The 21,002-nt window shown below is 31.3% G+C and overlaps 3 protein-coding genes across 4 annotated transcripts; 1 reads left to right on the top strand and 2 right to left on the bottom strand.

The window, feature by feature from the left end:
* The first annotated feature begins 742 nt into the window (after positions 1-742).
* Positions 743-1,194, top strand: LOC145066784 (uncharacterized). The gene is made up of 2 exons (XM_079014057.1): positions 743-867; positions 921-1,194. The coding sequence occupies exons 1-2, from the start codon at positions 743-745 to the stop codon at positions 1,192-1,194; spliced, it is 399 nt and encodes a 132-aa protein (XP_078870183.1).
* A 6,616-nt stretch (positions 1,195-7,810) lies between these two features.
* LOC145066783 (protein FAR1-RELATED SEQUENCE 5-like) lies at positions 7,811-10,180 on the bottom strand. Its single transcript, XM_079014056.1, has 2 exons — positions 7,919-10,180; positions 7,811-7,837 (listed from the first exon to the last, which is right to left on the bottom strand). Exons 1-2 carry the CDS (start codon positions 10,178-10,180, stop codon positions 7,811-7,813), a joined length of 2,289 nt encoding a protein of 762 aa, XP_078870182.1.
* Positions 10,181-12,544: 2,364 nt separating this feature from the next.
* LOC145066301 (1,4-alpha-glucan-branching enzyme-like) lies at positions 12,545-17,808 on the bottom strand. 2 transcript variants are annotated; one of them, XM_079013520.1, is made up of 14 exons: positions 17,656-17,808; positions 16,663-16,785; positions 16,324-16,525; positions 16,189-16,258; positions 15,832-16,101; positions 14,563-15,469; positions 14,382-14,498; positions 14,241-14,303; positions 14,029-14,136; positions 13,795-13,896; positions 13,632-13,699; positions 13,459-13,540; positions 13,244-13,360; positions 12,545-12,887 (listed from the first exon to the last, which is right to left on the bottom strand). In XM_079013520.1, exons 3-14 carry the CDS (start codon positions 16,481-16,483, stop codon positions 12,729-12,731), a joined length of 2,223 nt encoding a protein of 740 aa, XP_078869646.1. In that variant the 5' UTR covers positions 16,484-16,525; positions 16,663-16,785; positions 17,656-17,808; the 3' UTR covers positions 12,545-12,728. The 2 variants fall into 2 exon arrangements, with proteins under 2 accessions (XP_078869646.1, XP_078869645.1); XM_079013519.1 differs by lacking the exon at positions 17,656-17,808 and adding an exon at positions 17,469-17,627.
* Positions 17,809-21,002: the final 3,194 nt, after the last annotated feature.

Genomic DNA, 21,002 nt, shown 5'->3' with positions numbered 1-21,002 from the left:
TTTCAAACAGTAACATAAAAAAAATAAAGTTTTATATATACTATCACATAATCTATATTATTTTTACCTACAAAACACATACTTCTCTACATATTTCTTTCAATATTTCAAAACCAAAATATGGATCAATTTTATTCGGCCCATCCGTACAACAATGATAACGACGAAGACGATTTGTTCGTGAGTATGATGTACCGGTATTATACAGACAGCCTACTACAACCAGATCTAGCTCCACTACTCACGCGACGTGCGACCTTAAATAGAGACCGTGAGGAAGGGCATAGACAACTAGTTAACAATTATTTTGCGGAAAATTGTGTCTACCAGCCAAACGATTTCAAAAGAAGATTTCGTTTGCGAAAAAATGTGTTTGAAAAGATAGCCAACGCTATGGAAGCAAGGTATCATTTGTTTCAACTTTTATAATTTATAAAATGTCACTTTTAGATAAAATAAATACAATTTTTACATCTTTAATATTTATTTAAGTATGAATTTTTTCAATTGAGATATGATGCTAGAGGCAAACGAGGCTTCACAAGGTTGCAAAAATATGTTGCTGCAATTAAACTTATGGTAATGGGGGAGTCGCCCGATTCTATTGACGATTATATGGGAATGTCTGAGAGGACCGCACGATAAAGTTTGTATTTATTGTCAAGAGATGTTGTCGAAACCTTCGGCGACCAATACTTGCGCAAACCTTCGTTGCATGATATGCAACAATTATATGCGGCGCATGAAGAAAGACATTGTTTTCCGGGTATGTTTGGGAGCATTGATTGCACACACTGGAAATGGAGAAATTGCCCCGTGGCATGGAAAGTCCAGTATTCGAGCGATCATCATGGAGCGCCTTCGTTGGTATTAGAGGCTATTGCTTCACAAGATTTATGGATTTGACATGCTTTTTTCAGGGTTGCGGGTTCTAACAACGACGTCAACGTTCTCGATCAATCACTAATATTTGACGATCTTTTGTCAGGAAAAGCCCCGGATGCTCCTTTCACAGTGAATGAAAATGAATATAAGTTTGGGTATTACCTTATAAACAGAATATATCCACAATATTCAACGTTTGTGAAGGCGTTTCGACACCCAATAGACCCAAGGGATAAATATTTCAAGAGACGACAAGAAGGAGCACGTAAGGACGTTGAACGTGATTTTGGGGTTTTGAAATCAAAATGACACATAGTTGAACATGCGGCGAGACCTTATGAGTTAGATACTCTACGATATATCATGTATGCGTGTATCATAATGTATAACATGGTTGTCGAAGATAAAGAACGCAATATTGCAACGTATTCGCCTACGAAACCAAGACGTGTGCAATTTCAACCAGGGACATTAGAATATTTACATAGAGTCGTTGATATTCAAGATCAACGAAAACACAAGCAACTCCGTGAATACTTGGCGGATTACATCTATGTTGGTCACGAAGATGAAGATGAATAGTTTTAGGCCAGAAAATGTAGGTTTTATCATTTTTTTTAGGTTTTTAAATGTTTTTTTTGTGTTTTGTTGTACTTTTTTTAATGTTGTTTTTAATTTAAGATTTATTAAAATTTTATTTTTACTTTTCAAATGTTATTTTTAATTTATGATTTAAGTTATATGATAAATATAAATAAATTAAAAAAAAAAAAAACAAATTCGAAATATAGAAAAAAAAAACATAATTTTTTTTAAAAAAATAGAAAATAATTGGTGTTATCTTGGGTTTTATAACACCCATGTATGAGTAGGATGCTGACATTACACATTTTGGGTGGGGTAACATGTAATAACATATTGCCTACCTTGGGTTTTATAACACCCATGTATGAATAGGATGCTGACATGACACCTTTTGGATATGGTAACGTGTAATAACATATTGCCCACACATAACAGTCTAAAAGATTATGTGTTGCCACGGTTAATGTAGTTATGATACATCAACTGACTAAATAAAATTACGTTGTCTCCACGGTTTAATTCACTTCCGACTTTAAAGCTGCCTAAGGGGGAACCCAAAAATGCCTCTTCCTAGAGCGGTACACAAGACTCATAAAGATAAAAGGGAACAATCATATATATATATATATATATATATATATATATATATATATATATATATATATATATATATATATATATATATATATATATATATATATACTAGGTGAATCCTCGCGCGTTGCACGAGAATATAATTATATAGTTAAAATAATAACTTTTACCAAATTATTATTTAATATTTCTACTTTGAAACAAAATGTTAGTAGTAAAGCAAACATATAGTTAACATATTAGTTTTATTAAACATTATAGTTTAACTTTTAAGTCATTGTGATATATACAATTATTTGATAATTTTATAAACCGTTTAAAATTGTATAAATTATATATCAAATGAATGATAATATAACGGATAACAAAACGCATGAACAAAAATATGAACTGCAATTTTTAGTAACATAAAAATAGAAAAAACATTTATTATAACATTTGTATTAAAAAAAAGATATATATACAACGAATAATAAAAAATATAAAAAATAAACACTATAACTTTTAATAACATAAAAATACTAAAACATATATTATAACATTTATATTAACTCTTCATATTTAAATCATAAATCTCTTCAAATACATTAATGTTTTTAATGAGCAAAACTTTACAACCTTATAAAAGAAAGGAAAATAAAAAGTTATTAGTGATTACTAATTAATAATCATAAGTTAAAAACTCTTGAGTTTTAACTAATTAATATACATAAATTAGAAAACTCTTGAGTTGTAGTGTGAGTTTCAAATGAATGCGGTACTTGAAAATGTATATTTATTATTATTATTATTATTATTATTATTATTATTATTATTATTATTATTATTATTATTATTATTATTATTATTATATCCTTCTTAATAATTGGTTTTGATGCATCATTTTAATCTCTTCAATTATTAAACATAAAGATATTTAATTATAAATTTATAACATACATATGTGCATATACATGTTAAACAAATCACACACACACACACACACACACATATATATATATATATATATATATATATATTCGTAAATGTCATATGTAATTCTTATGGTAGTAATATGGATAAATTACTTTCATATGAAGAACGTATCATGATAAGCCTATCATAATTACATATTAAATGTTCAAAATTATGTTATCTTTTAAATATTGTCATTTAAATATGTTGTGTAGGATAACCCAACAAAAAAATAATATAAAATAAACATAATCAAAATAGAAAAACTACAATCAAATAAATAAGAGCAATTGGTGGTTGAATATATAAATAAAGATGTTGCATAAACATACATTTAAATCAAAAGAAAAAACTAACACTCGTCAACTTTGCTCAAACAAAAACACCTATATCCATTTTATGAATATTCTTTCTTCATCTAACACCATTCAACCATAGAAACTTGATGACAATTCTTCACTAACCTGCATTCAAAATATTTTTCTTAAAAAAGAAGAATCAGAAAGATATTACAAGCAAAACATTTATCTTTGGAGAGTCACATTCAAGATTGAGTAATACACACAAATCACATATAAAGATTAAACGAGAAACTGAATATAAAGAAAGAATAGAAATGTTTCATTTGTTTTGGTTGAAAGGAAAAATCATATTACAATTACCATCGATGCGACATTACCTATTTCTTCAAATCATCATATTTGGATCGTGAATGCTTCAACTATATGAAAACTTTTATATCACAATATCTTCAAATCCTTCTTACATGTAAGATTTTATATAACACAAAAGAAACAAAAGATTGGCCTTTTTATAGTAAAATTTTTACAAAATGCTAATTAAACATAATATAAGTTATAAAACTTTTGAGTGTTAAATCATAATTAAGAAAACTTTTGAGTTGCATTAGTTTAAAAAAAAGGGTTTCAAATGAATGTGGTTTGAGAAAGTTAAAAAAGGGGGTTTCAAATGCATGAGATTCAAGAAAAAATGCTAGCTTTATAAGTATATATATATATATATATATATATATATATATATATATATATATATATATATATATATATATATATATATATATGGGAAAAGTGAATATACCCTTAAGGGTATATAAGATTAGGTACCCATTCCTCAATACTACGTAGTTTTATCACTTGGTTTAATTTTTCTGACAACAAAAAAAAAACAATTTCCATAATCGACAGAAATCATCAACACAAAAATACGTTTCTGATTTCACATCATCTTCGTCTCTTCCAACACTAACGTTGACATTCACATAAGTTGAAGCCCTTCACTTGTTCGCCGACTATCTCACCTGCGATGCAAGGCATGTTCAGGCCCGGCGAGATGAGGTAGACAGCCCCCCAGCCTCTACTCCGTCACAACAACGCAGCAAATCGACAACAAACTTGGGGAATTTGGTATATTCTCGGTTAATAAAACACTTTGCCATCTTCAAATTCCCATTCTTTATGTATTATTTCTTCTACTCATCTTCAATTTATAGTCTGATCAGTTGAGTTGATTAGTTTTTTGATTCAGTGAACTGGGTCTGTACTCTTTACATCATTTCTAAATTGGTTTGAAATAATGGGTTGGTTTAAGAATGTATCTCCAAATCATCATTATGTATAATTAGGGATGTCTAATTCCATCTTTCTTACAGGGGAAGAGGATACGATGTGCACAGTGCACATAAGGTGCTCGATGAAATGCTCGAATCAATGGATGTAGTTTTCAAGGCTTTTGAGAAGATGTCTAAGTCGTGGCTGACCGTTATCAATCTGGTTGATGTCCATTCTGGTGATCTTTTAGCTGTTTCAAAGATTCCTGGAAGATGAGGTGGCTTTGAAAATTGGAGAAGTGGGTCATTGTCTCATTTGCTGGTCATACAACAATTTGTTTAAAGGATGAATTCGGTAATCTTTGTGATAGGAAAGCACTAGTTCAGACCCATAATTCCACATCCGTGGACCCGAATCGGAGATGGATTAACCTGACCCAGTTAGAGTATCCAAATACTTGACTGTAATTTTTGGGTTAGATTTGCTTGTATTTTGCTTAGGCATGATATGAAGCAGTTTCATCTGAGTTTGAGCAGGGACGCCGAATCAAAAAATCAACCAAAGGTGAATATTTATGAACTTGAATTGAGTCGGTTTATGTATTCAATCTGAGGCAGAAAAGTTACTAGTAGAAAAATGCGACTTAGGGGTAATGATTCAACATTTTGTAGCTTTTAGTAAACAAAATTGCTTTGGGGGATGACATAAGAGACCATTTCTTGCAGCTGGCAGTTAATCGTTCCTCTGTTATCTGTTGTCGTGTCTCTCCTAAACAGAAAGCCTTGGTGATGCTCTTTGTTTCCAATTTTGATTCGAAAGTGGAATACCTCAAACAGTCGTTTCAAACTCTAGAGGTAAATTTTAAACAACATAGCTCTATTTAACATCAATGGTAAATGACAATATTCATGATTTCATGTTATAATAGCTCCCAAATGTTTCAATCTAAATCAGGCTGCTTGTGATTTATCTTTACTATGCTATTTCTTGCAATTTTTTTTCTTTTCTAGTTTTTTATTGAAAAAAATTCTGTTTTTTTTTTTGTTTTCTATCTCAGGTTGAACAAATTTCTTTTACTTTTTTAAAAAAATTTTAAAAGTATTTCCTAAACAATAGTAAAAATATTTATAAAAATCAATAATATGTGTACTATGTGGGCGAAAGAAATGTCTAGATGGTGTATTGCACTTAAGATCACTGAAATACTTATGCTTATCTCATTAGAATTGTTTTGGTAATCTATTAATTAACCTTTGTATTGGGCCTATGAGTAGTTGTACATAAGTTATAAATATAGTGTGATAGAGAGAAAAACATAGTCACAGGTAGAAGGAAGAGGGATGGCCGCCAGGTAGATGATCGGAAAAAGTAAAAGAAAAGTATTCAATGAAAGAAATGGCGGAGAGAAGAAGGGATCAAAGATGCCCCATTTTCTATTTTTCTATTTTCTTTGAATAAAAGAGTGGGACCACAATGTTTTAGTAAATAAATTTCAAAGCACTATCATCTGTTAAATAAAATTTCCATTTACTATGGCCACGTTATAAACTCATCCAACATTAGGGGTATTTTTGGAAATGTTTGTTGATTTATCTTTACTATGCACATGGATCACCATTTTATTCTACAAATATCATAACATAACATTTGGTTTTGTGATAAACTTAAAGCCAGAAGATATCAGCTAGATTAAGCCTCGATTGATTCCCATTTGCTTGTGTATTCATTTGTTTGTTTGTTTACAGGAGGTATATTGGGCATAAAATAACAATTAGACCAAATGCAAAGAAGTTGAGTGTTTTATTCTTGCAAAGATAGAAGATGTCATGGGGGGGGGGTATCTCAAGTAATGTGAAATCAGCCATTTTCAAAGAGAGAACCTTGAAGAGAAAAAAAGATAATGATTTTTTAGAATAATGGTTTGTTAGCAATTTTTTAGAATAATTGTTTGTTAGCAATTTTTTAGAATAATTGTTTGTCATTTCAAGTCACTTTACTCATTGTGTATTTATATATGCGATTTTTTATAAACCAAACATCCATGAATGGTATTTCATTATTGATCATAATAGATGGTATTTCGCATGCTCAACAAGTGTTATGGATGGAAATAACATATTTACAGATGTTTTGACAAAAAGCATATAAACCATGTATTTTGTGAATTGAGCTGAGATACCAACAAAGTTACATTTTTAACCCAAAATGACAACATACTTTCGTGTTTAACCCATAATTGCAACAAATTTACATTTTGTAACCCAAAATGACAACATACTTTCGTTTTTAACCCGTAATTGCAGCAAATTTACATTTTTAGCCCAAAATGACAACATACTTTACTTTTTTCACAAAATACCCTAATACTTTAGTTTTTTTCACAAAATACCCTCGTACTATGTTTTTTTTTCACAAAATACCCTAAAACTTATGTCTTTTCACAAAATACTCTCATACTTTTGTTTTTTTCACAAAATACCCTAATACTTTTGTTTTTCACAAAATACCCTCGCACTATGTTTTTTTTTCACAAAATACCCTAAAACTTACGTTTTTTTCACAAAATACTCTCATACTTTTTTTTTAACAAAATACCCTAATACTTTTGTTTTTTCACAAAATACCCCCGTACTATGTTTTTTTTTCACAAAATACCCTAAAACTTACGTTTTTTCACAAAATACTCTCATACTTTTGTTTTTTTTCACAAAATACCCTAATACTTTTGTTTTTTCAGAAAATACCCTCATACTATGTTTTTTTTTTTCAGAAAATACCCTAAAATTTTCGTTTTTTCACAAAATACTCTCATACTTTTGTTTTTTTTCACAAAATACTCTCATACTTTCGTTTTTTTCATAAAATACCCTCATCCTTTCGTTTTTTTTCACCAAATAACATCATACTTTCGTTTTTTCACAAAATACCCTCATACTTCCGTTTTTTTCACCAAATACCATCATACTTTCCTTTTTTCACAAAATACCCTCATACTTTCGTTATAAACAAATAGTTGCAGCCAAATTTCAGTTATAAACACAGAAATCATAAACAATCAAGAAATTTCATTCAAACACATTAAAATTGTTAAGAAACATCAATAACTTCTATAATATTCACATATCAATTGTGTGTAAAACATGGAAAAGGTGTAGTTAACCAAAAAAAGAATGTCATGAAGCATCTACTTTTTCTTTTGCTTACAGTCACAACATGTCTCATCATTATGTATCTTGCAAGGATTCATCCGCCTGATCCATGAAAAAAAAATTAATTGTTAATATAATTGTTAGAGTTGTAAATCATGAATATTAAATTAATATAATAAGAACCTTTCTTTTTAAACAACTAGTAGCGTAATGGCCCAATCCTTGACAGTAAGAGCATGTTCGTTTTTTAGGGGCTTCTAAAGAAGACTTGATTCTACTAGCAATTTTAGGACGCTCTTTTGTAGTAGTTGGACCAAGAGGATCACGGACATATAACTGTGGCATCATATCTATTTGCGAAGCTCCCATACAAGAACCTTGAGATGCATTCTCCAAAGACATAGATTTCTTTCGATTTGTTTGATCATCTAAAAGACTTATCAATAGCGTATTGACTTTTTGTATCTCTGAAGGGGAGTCTCTAGCTTGTTCAATTAGTTTTGTAAAATTTGAACGGACACACCATAGTGTGTAGGCACTTACTCCATTTTCATTATTCATTTCTCCGATTCCAATACTATCACTACCCAGTTTGTACCTAGCATTAAGGGTCCATCGTGGTAAAATATAGTGACTCGGGAGTTCTTTAACATGCTTCTTCTTCATCACATATAGGCTATGTTTACATAAAATTCCATTTGTCTCATACTTAGCACAGGAACATGTGACGCTGACTTGATCCAAAGAACAAAAGGTAACAATGCGCCAATATTTTTTATCAACATCCAATTGCCCAACTCGGTATGTGCTTTCTTCTGTAGTTTTTCCTATAGTCTCATGAGTCAAATTGGTAATAGCTTCAGTCCATTCTTTTTTGAAAGTATCAAACATCTTTCTAGTATAACATTGACCTGCTTTTGCTTCGATTGGATGCACTGAAGAAAGGACCGGCCTCGAGTTCATAGTCTTGAAGTCTTCATCTTCTTCGGCGGCCCTTCGAGACTCAACTGCTTTGTCGTATTGTACAACAAATTCATTCAACATGGTCCTCGAATTAACAAATCCATCAAAAAATGAATTGATGCTCTCACTTCGTCCGGTTGTTGTCATACCAGCAAAGAAAGTATCTTTCAAGAAGGGTTTAGCCCAATGTATACGTTGGTTATACATGTCACTAATCCAACAATTGCTTTCTAGTTCATACTTACTACGCATAACCTCCCATGTTGCTTCAAATTGTTCAACGGTGTCGCTATTTATCCATTGTTTGTGCGTTTCTTGAAAATCACTGTAACGGGAAACATACGATCGAAGGTGCTCGGTTTCATGCTTCATGATATGCCATGAACAGAAACGATGTCGGGTCTTCGGAAACACTTTTTTTATTGCATTTCCCATTGCTTTGTCTTGATCTGTTATAATTGCCTTCGGATACTTATTAAACACACATTTGAGGAAATGTTTAAATAACCATTCAAATGTCTCTTCCTTTTCATTTTCAAGCAATGCTCCACCAAAAAGTATAGACTGTCCATGATGATTCACTCCAGTAAAGGGAGCAAAAGGCATCTTGAACTTGTTAGTCATATAAGTGACATCAAAAACAACAACATCTCTGAATTTTGTATAAGCATCTCTTGATCTACCATCAGCCCAAAAGATATTTCTAGGATACCCATCATCAGAAAAATCCACGACAAAATATTGGTCACTATCAATTAATGTTTTATCTTGAAAATGTTTTATAAGTCCATAGAACTCCTTTCCTTTATGTTGTTTTCGTTGCTCAGATAAGACATCAGCACATTGCTTTGAAGTAACATCAGCTATATTTGAGGTTTTCATTGTATTAACAGCCTTTTTAATCTGAGAAGGTTTCAACCCTGCTTGACCAAATTGCACCATAAGAGATTTACCTTCTATTGAACGGTGAAAACTGCTATGAGATCGATGCTTCATTACCTTTGTAGGTGTCATGGTCAAGTCGTGATTGTGTGTGTCATTAAATGAGTCCACCAACCATTTCCCATCCTCCTGTCTCGTTATTCGAAGCTTTGCTTGACATCCGGTTCTAATATCTCTACGACGTTTTTTCTCATTTTCACTTGAAGCATTTTTGTCCATCCTTTTGAAACCTTCTTTGTTGCATACATATATCTTCCGAAAAGGCTCATTTGTTTTAGGATTTTTAATTGTGTCATCTCTACGTATACCAAAGCCATGTAAAAATGAATAATCATTATAAAATGTATATGCATCATCGGGTGTATCAAAAACCTTTCCAAGTATACTTTCTTTGTTAACTTCATCTTCGTCAAATTCAATGTTCTCACCGATACTATTTGTTTTTTCACATTCATATGTTGCTTCCAAGTAATCATTTGTGTCACTATCTTCGGTTATATATGGTTCTATAGCTTGATTAGTTGCTTCGGCTTCACTCATTGTGGTCTGCAATAGACAACGATGCATATTTCCAAATAAAAGATTAACACCAAATTGTTTTATATTGAATATAATGGAAACATTATACATAAAAAACAAAATAACAAACAATTGCAATTTGTATGAATTCTTGTCAATTTAAATTTGTATGAATTCATGTGAATTACAATTTATATGATTTACCTTAATTGGCTTCCATGTAATCGGAGCAGAAAAAAACCATTCATTAAAATACATTACACCTTGGAACATAAAAAATCATTCGTTAAAATACATTACAACCGATGACTTCATATTCAATTCATTTGTTGCTTTTTATTATCAATATTTCATTGTTTGCAATAAGTTGGATCAAGTTCATCCAAGTTACCCTAAAATATAGACTTTAGATGACACCATGAAGTTAGCTCTTTAGAATAACGAATTGCCTAAACTAGCTATAAACAATGAAACTGTGTTTATTAATGAGGTGTCTTCAGCAAAAAAAAATAAATAAAAAATAAATAAAAACGCAACATTGCAGACCGCACGCACACAGGACCAAAAAAATTGAAATTAAGGACTATTTATAATCTTCATATATGTGTATGAATTGCAAACGATTCCAATTAATAACAAAAAATACAAACCTTGAAACATCATAATTAGTTGATATAAAAAACAAACGATTAGAATCAAGGAAAGTCACATACTTTTGAAGTCGTTGAATGAAAAAAAACAGGGGAAGTAGGAACATGATCACGTAGTCGATTCCTTGTCAATTGTTTTTTTTTTCAATACATTGTAATTTGTTTTCAGCTCTCTGAATTGCGATTCCAGTCAATTTTAGTTGAATCCGATTTCTTGAATATGGAACGAATCAGGGATGTAATCACGTAAGGAAACCTACGTACTTTTTTTTAAGGATTTGTTTTATTTAGAAAATTAACCCAATAATCAAAACTACGTAGTTTTAATAATCAGGGTACACAACCTTAGGTACCCTTAAGGGTATATTCACTTTTCCATATATATATATATATATATATATATATATATATATATATATATATATATATATATATATATATATATATATATATATATATAATCAGACGACTCCACAACTCAACGTATTATCAAATACTTTATAATGGATTTGAGTTATAAAATAAATTTATTTATCAAATTTTATATAATATCCTTTGACATTAGTTATCTATTATTTATTTATATTCAACTACTAGTTAAATTAAATATTAATCAAATTTTAGGGTTGTTGGATTATATGTTATAACTATACATTACTTTTATTTAAATACTTTTCATTAAAACTATTGTTTTATAAAAAACATATATTTAGAACTTCAATTGAATTATTAATTTTTATCAAAAATATCTAGAATATGTATCTTATTTTATGATTTCCTTGTATTTTTTTCTTTTTAAATACTTTTTTAAATGATGTGTTTTTAAAAAAAAAAAAAGTTAAATACGTTTAACATATAATTTAAACGAATGAAATCTGATTATATGCAATTAACGTAACGACGTACCTTTATCTAATTAAAATTTATTTTTATAAAATAATATTTTTTTATGTATTTATCGATATGATATAATTTACTTTTTTATTTATAAATAACAAAAAGCATGTTTGATTCATTTTATTCTATCGAGTCAACCAAATATTACAATGAAAAGTAATAATTCATATCATTAAGATGTTTTTCATTTGATTAGTTTGTGATTCGATTTCTTTGTATATAAGTTGTCATTGCCGGTAGTCCCTGTTTATCTTAAATTGTGTCCGGGGAATTAAATTATAAATGGTTTTTAGATAATAAGTATTGTAAAATTCGTACAATATATGTTAAAACTTAAAGTGTAAATTTTCACAAACAAATTATTTCTTTTATTGTAATAATGTTATATTGTGAACATATCTTAGAGAATAGAAAAGCACATATAATACAATGATCAATTAGAAGGAAAATAGTGTAAATTGTAATGGAAAACATATTCAATCATTTATAAGCAACACTAGAAATAGAAAGTATAAGAAAAAGTTAAAATTAAAACCATATCGAAATACTAGATTTCACTTGATTTAATTGAAACAAGATAACAAAAATCAATTAAATAGGGCGACCAACTTCTAGATTTTAAGAAAAAAAATTCAAAATACCGAAAAATGTTATAGATTTTAAGCTTTTATTTTAAACAAAAAACTTTAAATTCAGAAACAACCTCAAATACCTTTTCAGAGCTTTTATCTTTCATGTTTTGTCATTTTATACATTCAAAAGCTTATAGCTATTTTAGCCAAACACTTATGCTCATATAAAAATTATAGTTTTAGCTAGTTTTGAAAGATACTTATAATGAACATCATTAAAAGCTTATAGATCTCTAACTCTCGATTTAAAATTTATGGTTGTTTGAAATTAAGGCATTTACAAAGTTGTCACTACTCTATAAATGAACTATACGGATATTCGGAATAAGTAAAATAACATAGTAATATTGTACAAAATGTAGCTAATATTCTTCAAAAGCAACAATGACATCAAATTAATCTCTCTTCTTCTTCTTCTTCAAGGGTATTTTTGGGATTTCCACTTTGCTCGTGAGTTGCTTCTTGGATTTTCTCAACATCGTCTAAATCTCTATCATCAACATAATCTTTGGCTTCTTCCATAATGTCTTCTTCAACCCGATAATAAACCTTCATAAATCAATTTAAAATTCATGGCTATGAACAAGCTAAGGCGTTGCTTCTTTTTTATTTAAAGGGCTTAATGAGTTAAGCCCTTAATCAAGGAGACTATACATGGCTGTTTCTTTTTTATTTATTTGGCACATAACGACTTAATGGGTTAAGCCAAAAAAAACTTGTCTTAATCTATTAAGAAACTAATAACCTTTTACCAATTGTCCTGACCTATTTTTTCCTCCCAACTCTTCTCATGTAAAAATTGATGCATATTGTGAAATATGTTTTTTTTAGGAATGTAAGGGTAAAATGGTCATTAAGTCTCTTAATACAATAGTTATAAAAGATGATGCAAGTAGAGATCTAACCACACAAGTCCTTGGTGGTGAAAGAACTTTGAACGAATTCGGACGGTTGTTGAAATTCGTTTCAGGGAGTCCCGGGATTCCTTCAGGCCAAGTGAAATGATCCACATCATGACCAACCTAAAAAGTCAAAACACAAAACTTTGACCATATTTACATCAAATAATTGACTTTGAATGTCAAATGATTTTTTAAAATAAGTTGCTATTTTTAATTACTCTTCCATGCCCACCGAATTCCCAAGCATCACTGTCTAAAGCAACTCTATATTTCCCGGGCAAATCGCAACCAACCTTGTACCTATCAAATCACAATTTACAATGATTTGTTAAAGGGTATTTTGGACATTTTAATGTTGCAATTTTGTAATGGAGGGGAAAGATTTACATACCCATCGTACGTCTTATCCGCATGGAAATTGAAAACAAACACTAGATCTCCCCTTTCAAACACTATAACCTGTGAACCATTTAAAAAAAATATATATAGATTGACTTTCAAAATTAATCGGTTTGACCTTAAAAGTCAAATAGACGAAAAAAAAATTGGTGTACCTTGTCATCTTCATCTGTGCTGCTTACAATCTGCTTGGTGGATGAGAGAAAGGAAAATTTTTCATCAAGCAAGTTCATAGCTCTATCAAAAGCGTTCATGAACTGCATTCAAAAACTCATGCTTTTAAATTTTAATTGTAACAAAATGTAGATATAAAATTATAATATATATATATATATATATATATATATATATATATATATATATATATATATATATATAAAGTATCCAACCTTGTATCTTAAGTGCTCTTTATCAACAAGTTCCCATTGGCGTCTACACTTGTCATAACTCCAATTATTGCCTGATCTTGGGAAATCAATCCACTCTGGATGACCAAACTATATAAAAAAGACAATTTAAAATATTAATATATCATAAGAGAATAAAAAAAAATATACTTTTTTATCTTCCAAATTATAAATAGTTGTCTGTGTATTCTTACCTCGTTTCCCATGAAATTAAGGTAGCCTTCTCCTCCCAATGCCATTGTTATAAAATGAATCATCTAAAACCAAAAATATATAATTAATTTATTGGAAAGTAATAGGTTTGACCAAAAAAGTCAAAATTGGGAAAATCGAACCTTGTGAAGTGCAATGCCACGGTCGACAGCTGGTGAAGCCTCGGTCAAACAAGACATCCCAGAATACATTTCATTATCCATAAGCAAAAATGCAATTGTTTTATCTCCTACAATCGACTGCATTCATTGATCATAATAAGTAAATGGGACCCACATAATTAAAATGTAATTTTCTTTATACCTGGTCATGACTCTCAGCATAAGCAACACATTTCTCATTATACCTCCGATTAGTCAAACATGTAGCAATATCCACCATTGACCACTCATCATCGTTCTTATTCTTCAAATAATCGATCCATTTATCAGGAATCCCCATAGCCAATCGAAAATCAAACCCGACCCCACCTTCATCCACGGGCCTACCAAGTCCAGGCATTCCGGAAACATCTTCAGCAATCACAATCGCATCAGGCAACAACAAATCAATCAAACAATTCGCAAGCATCATATACACCACAGCATCAACATCAATCGATTCACCAAAATACTCATTATAATCACCAGTAAACGCAAAGTTAATCCCATGGTGATTATACAGCATTGAAGTTATCCCATCAAACCGAAACCCATCGAATTTAAACTCTTCAATCCACCATCGCAAATTCGATAAAAGGAAACGAAGAACTTCCCAATTTGAGTAATTGAAAAGCCGACTATCCCATAAAGAATGATACCCTCGTGGACCCGTATGGAAGTAGGAATCTTGTGTGGGCTGGCCCACATCGAACCCGTTGAGCCCGTCTGTTATATTGTTGCTGACGTGGCTATGAACAACGTCCATTAAAACACGTAACCCTAAACCATGTGCTTTATCGATTAGGTATTTGAGATCTTCGGGTGTTCCTGATCGACTACTTACAGCGAAAAAGTTTGTAACATGATAACCGAATGATCCGTAATAAGAATGCTCCATTATTGCCATTAATTGGACTGTGTTATAGTTGTTGGCTTGAATCCGAGGTAAAACATTGTCCGCAAATTCTCGATAGGAATTCACTCGGGGTTCGGAATCACTCATTCCGACGTGAGCTTCATATATCCGTGGTGCGTTGGGTTTTGGTGGACGGGGGTACTTAAATTCATACCTACATTGGAATTGGAATTCACCATTTTTTAGTGTGTGTTGGTATATTAGAATGTAACCACGAAGGAATGGAATGAACAAGATAATGGAATGGGTTGTTACATTCCATTATTATGTTTGATTGACTTGAAGGAATGCAATGAGTCATTCAAGCATGTTGTTTAGAAGAAGGAATCACATTCCATTCCTCTGTCAAAACATACCAACATGTTCTATTCCCTTTTTACTTTACTTATTGCATACCAAACACTATCTTAATGTAAAAGTCAGCATACATGATTAAAAAAACAACAACAGTGGGCTTAGAGGCCAAATTACTTTTATACCCTTACAGAAGTAGGGTATGATACTATGATTTTATACCTTTCTGAAGGCGGTGGGTCCCAGTGAACTCCATCGTAAGGGGCAGCAAATCTAGTGGAGTCCACAGTGGCATATTTTATCCAAGCTGGAATTCGATCAACCCAAACTCCATTGTTGTGCTTGAATCTGAACTTAACTTTTGAATTATGAGGAATCGATGAGTTTCCATCATGATCAGGAATCTTGATGCTCCATACCCCAAATTCATTTCTTTCCATCTTGTGGTTCGATCCATCCCAATCATTAAAATCCCCAACTAATTGTGCTTCTCTGATCATTTATAAAGCAAACCCTGATCAGAATTTTAAGGAAAATTACCTATCTACCCTTTGTGAAATGATTATGTGAAGAACATACTCGGCAGCTGGTGCCCATTCACGATAAACAATGCTTCCATCTTCTCTGTTAAGCCCGAACTTTAAATAACCTGATGCATATCATGATTAGTAGAAAGACGTAAAATGACTTATCTACCCTTTGTATTATTATTACCTTTTGCAAATTCTTCAACACTTCCTTCATATTGATCAATGAGCAGTTTCTGTTCTGAAAATCTTTTCATTCTATATTCAAAGTGATCTTTGTAGGGTCCTAAAGCAGGATCGAGCTCCAGTATTTTTGGAGTTTTCATTTCTGCTTTGATGTTTGTCATTGGTGAAAGCTCATCGGTCACAACAGCAGAATCATGATTCGCCTAAATTAATAGCAGCATCAACAAGAGTTAGTGATGACAATGGGCAAATAAGTCATTTTAGCTATAAAAAGGATAGAAAAAACTGTCATAAACTGTCTTCTAATTAGCCTGGATAACAACGTAAAAGACAATCATACCCTTGTTGGAGTTGAAGATAATCTTGGCTTATGAGGAAGTCTTGAACTGACTTTCTGATTTCTGGGTCCCACACTAAGTTTTGTTAGCTGTGATGGAGCAATATAAAAGTTGCTTCTTGTAGCCTGTCAAAAAAATTGTCAAGCAAAATGACCAAAAAGGACACTGCATATATTGTGATTATTATTAGACGAGGGAATATAATATATAAGACACACATGTTTTAATGTTCTTTTTTTCTTCAAATATTTTGACAAGTCAAGAGTCAAGACCTTCAAATGAATATGAATCAAAAGTTCGAAGTATAAAAACTCAAAAAGCCAAACAGATTATTATAACAAGAGCTTCATTTCATCTTTGTAGTGCACTAATTGTTGAAATTACAAGTAAATGAAGATATGAAACAGATTAGTAACCATTTGCAGCAAACTTATGTATGAACAAAATAAAACCCGAATGCCAAAAATGAAGGGAAATAATATAGAAATCAAATGAGAAATCTTGACTAAAACCCTAAATCGGGTTTTGGAAGCGTCACTCGAATCCTAAAAATTGAAGAGAAAGCTAATTAAATCAAGAAGTAGAAAGAATTATGATAGCCAATGAGGAATACTGATCAAACCCTAAACGAGGTATAGGAAGCAATGATTTTACCCAAAAGAAACCCCTAACAAAACCTGAATGCTAAGAATCTTGATTAAGGCCCTAAATCAGACAGCAACAAATAGCTATGAAGAAAATGAACCACAATCCTAAAAATGGGAGAAAAAGGCAAGAACACATTAAGAAATCAAAGAATCTGCTTTACCATTGATGAATTTTTACTATAGAATTGTGTTAAAAATCCAAGATCAGCAGCTCTAGGAAGCGTAACCAAAGAACAGTACATCTCTTCACAATTTCACACACAAAAACACACACTCACTGTGGTTCTAAGGGGGAAGGGTTAATGATTGAATGACGATTGAATTATAGAACCATTAAAAAGTACTGACCTCGTATAAATCCAGATGATTTGATGGTCAAAGACATTCAGAAAAATACATATTTTACAGGGATTTTCAGTGACCCACATTGAATTCTCAAAGGAAAGCATATGTTTGTTTTGTTTCTCACTTTTGCATTGGTTTGATGGATATGAGAAGGGAGGCAAAGCATATGCCAAGAGTATGTCTTGAAGATGCATGTGACCTTCAAACGCAACAAATATAAAAATACATTTTGGTAGGACAACAAAAAATATATATATATATAAAGAGGAAAACTAGTTATTTTTTGGGTTTAGTCCTACAAAATTTTCATGTTAATTTTAAAACCTTTATTTTATTTATTTATTTATTTATTTATTTTTGTAGTTTAAAAACTGTTTTCACTTGCTTTGGAGACCATTTAACATGTTATAATAGATTTTAAGATTTCACCTCACCTCTTCCAACCTCCTCCCTTAGCTATTAATGTATCCCCTCCGAACTCTCATTCAAGTATTTGATGTTTACCATTCCTAATCCATCTACACTATCGATCGTCGCCGATCGCCACCAACTCCAATGTTCGACGTCGTTCTTGTCAACCAACTTGCAAAAACGTAGTTGCTTGTTGATAATCATAACTTAACCCCTAATCTTAGTTTCTTCCTGTTTTAATGGACGACGTCAACGAGTTTTCAGCTTATGTCGTCGTCATCAGATGGTTGATGTACACCATAGAAAATTAAAAACCTTGTGACAACGTCCGTACAACTCCAAATGTAAACACTCTCGACATTTTTGGTCGAAAAAAGCTTGAATAGTTCAAACTCATAATTCAATCCGAGGGGAGGGGGGTCAAACCCTGTTACCCAAGATTCTTGTTTCCAAAATCTTTTCCTCTAAGTTACGTTAGTATTTCATCATTATATATGAATCTACTCCTCACGGCTTACCCCAAGATCGAGTTTTTAGATCCATAAATCACCATCATTGATATTCATGTGGCAGTTGAATTGACGAGTCAGTAACCTCTATTCAAGAGGTAACCAGATTATCCCTTCACTTTTCCAATAATGATGTTTTTAACCCATAAAAATTGAGTTTAAGCCCCTAAAAAAAATATAAAAAAATAACATTAAGGATATTTTAAAACAAACACGAAAAGTTTGTAGGGCTAAAATAACATTTCACGTTATATTTTTAATGAAATTTCTTTTGAGTTTACAATTAGTCTTAATATTTACGTCTTCGTTTTTGTTTAACCCCAACATTTTTCTTGTTTTGTATTTACCTTTACTTTTTAGAAAATTTCATTTTTAATCCTTAACTGGCCACCAACATATATTTTAAAACGTAATAGCTTAAAATGAAAGAGAAAAATATGTTAAAGGGTTGTGAGATCATCATCCCTATGTCCCGTTACTCTTTGAAGCCAATATAGACAAGTGAACAAATCTAACTATTGTTGTGGAGATTGATCCTAAAACACAACTCTAAGGCCTTCTATGTAATATCCATATTTTTCGATGTTCTTTGATGCAAGAAGTTTCTTACACGCTTATGATAATGGACATGCTAATATCTGAGCCAGTGAATATCTTTCTTAATTCATTCATAATTCATGTATATATAATGATACACATTTTAATAAAACTTAGGCATATAGCAGATATATTCCTATTTGTACTTGCTCACCTTCCACGATATTCATTAAATTTTGATCTAGCTTTATGTATACTCAACAATCAATTAACAAATTAACGATTTATCTTAGATTTCAGACTATTTTATGATAAACCATGGAACCCGATTAAGATATTTTCATCTCATTTATTTAGTTTCTCAACAAAAATGTCAATAGAGATAGTTGGTTGTTTCTTATATGAATTAAGAATGAATAAACAAATATATTCATTGGCTCATGTATTAGCATGACACATTATTTATTAGACGTCCTCGGTTCAAGACTTACATTATATGTTTTCCCTTCATTCTTAAATACATGTATACATTAAATAAAATAGACATCAATAATGGAAACAAATAGAATAATCCTTGGATCACATGCTAGCACGCCCCGCTACTCAAGGAAAAGTCGCGGGTTCGACTTTGGTCTTCGGCTCCTCTTATTTCACTTTAAGCTATTACGTTTTAAATATTTGTTGGTGACCGGCCAAGGGATCAAAATGTTACGAAAAATAAGGGTAAATGTATAACTAAAAAATGTTGGGGTTAAACGCAAACTGAGACGTAAATGTTGATGCTGAATACAAACTAGAAAAAAGTCATGTCAACCAAACCGACACGTCATCATAATCTATTGGCGATCAACTAAGACTTAAAAAAGAAAAAGAATTTCAAAATATAATAGCAAAAAACGTTTGGACTAAAACATAACAAGACCGTATAGAATAATGACTTTTGTGAAATTAACCCTAAAGTACATGACATAATTTGTCATTTGGTTTGTTATTATTTATGAATCAAGTTCATTTTCTTTAAACACATGAAGAGAAATACTGTCACAACTAGAAAATTTTGGGTCAAACCTAGCCTAAGGGGTCTTGGGTATAAGTTATCTATAATGTTTATCTATGTAACTTTGATACAATGATGTTTATTGAAAGCCAAGAGGACACCATTTGTATGATTAGAGATGATACACATTTGGAAAATTCATGTTGAAATAATCCTTGAATGATCAATGAAAATCAAACATGAATCAAATGGTTTTAACACAAGAACTTGTATTTATGCCATAACCTTGAACGCTCGATTTTTAAGGCCACCATCCTTGTGAATTCTATTGCTCAAAACCGAAAACATATCCATGGGAATCATTACAAGACCGAAATCACTATCCATGACTCATTAAGGCCGAAAACCCTAAAGGGTGAGTCCATTAAGGCCGAAAACCCTTAATGGGTGATCACTAAAACCGCAAACCCTTCTCCCCCATGCAAAGCAAGACCGAAAACCTTTTTCCATAGCAAGGTGATTTCGGTTGGGTGCAAGACCCAAAAAGTTGACTTTGGTGATTTGATATTCTAGCTTTACATCCCTTTACCCTCTATATCTCTATACCATGCATGCACATACACACCAAGTATCCATACATGACCTCTAAATAACCACCAAATAACAATGAGCCAACTTTCCCCTTCTCCTTTTAAACTCACGGGCGAGAGGGGGTTGTTCCCACTTTCACCATCTTTTCTTCACTTTAACTCCATTCTTCTCTCATATATTCTCTCAAAATCGAACAAGGATCCTCAAAGATTGAATCTTCATCAAGTGGTTCCTAGAAACTTGGTAAGTGTTTCCAAAATATCTTACTGTTTGTAAGCCTTTTATCTTAGTATCACCGTATTTAC

The sequence above is a fragment of the Lactuca serriola genome, chromosome 8 (assembly GCF_051521515.1).
Source record: "Lactuca serriola cultivar US96UC23 chromosome 8, Lser_US96UC23_V15, whole genome shotgun sequence".
NCBI classification, from domain to species: Eukaryota; Viridiplantae; Streptophyta; class Magnoliopsida; order Asterales; family Asteraceae; genus Lactuca; species Lactuca serriola.
Note: the sequence above shows the minus strand (reverse complement) of the source record. Positions and strands in the feature narration are given on the sequence as shown.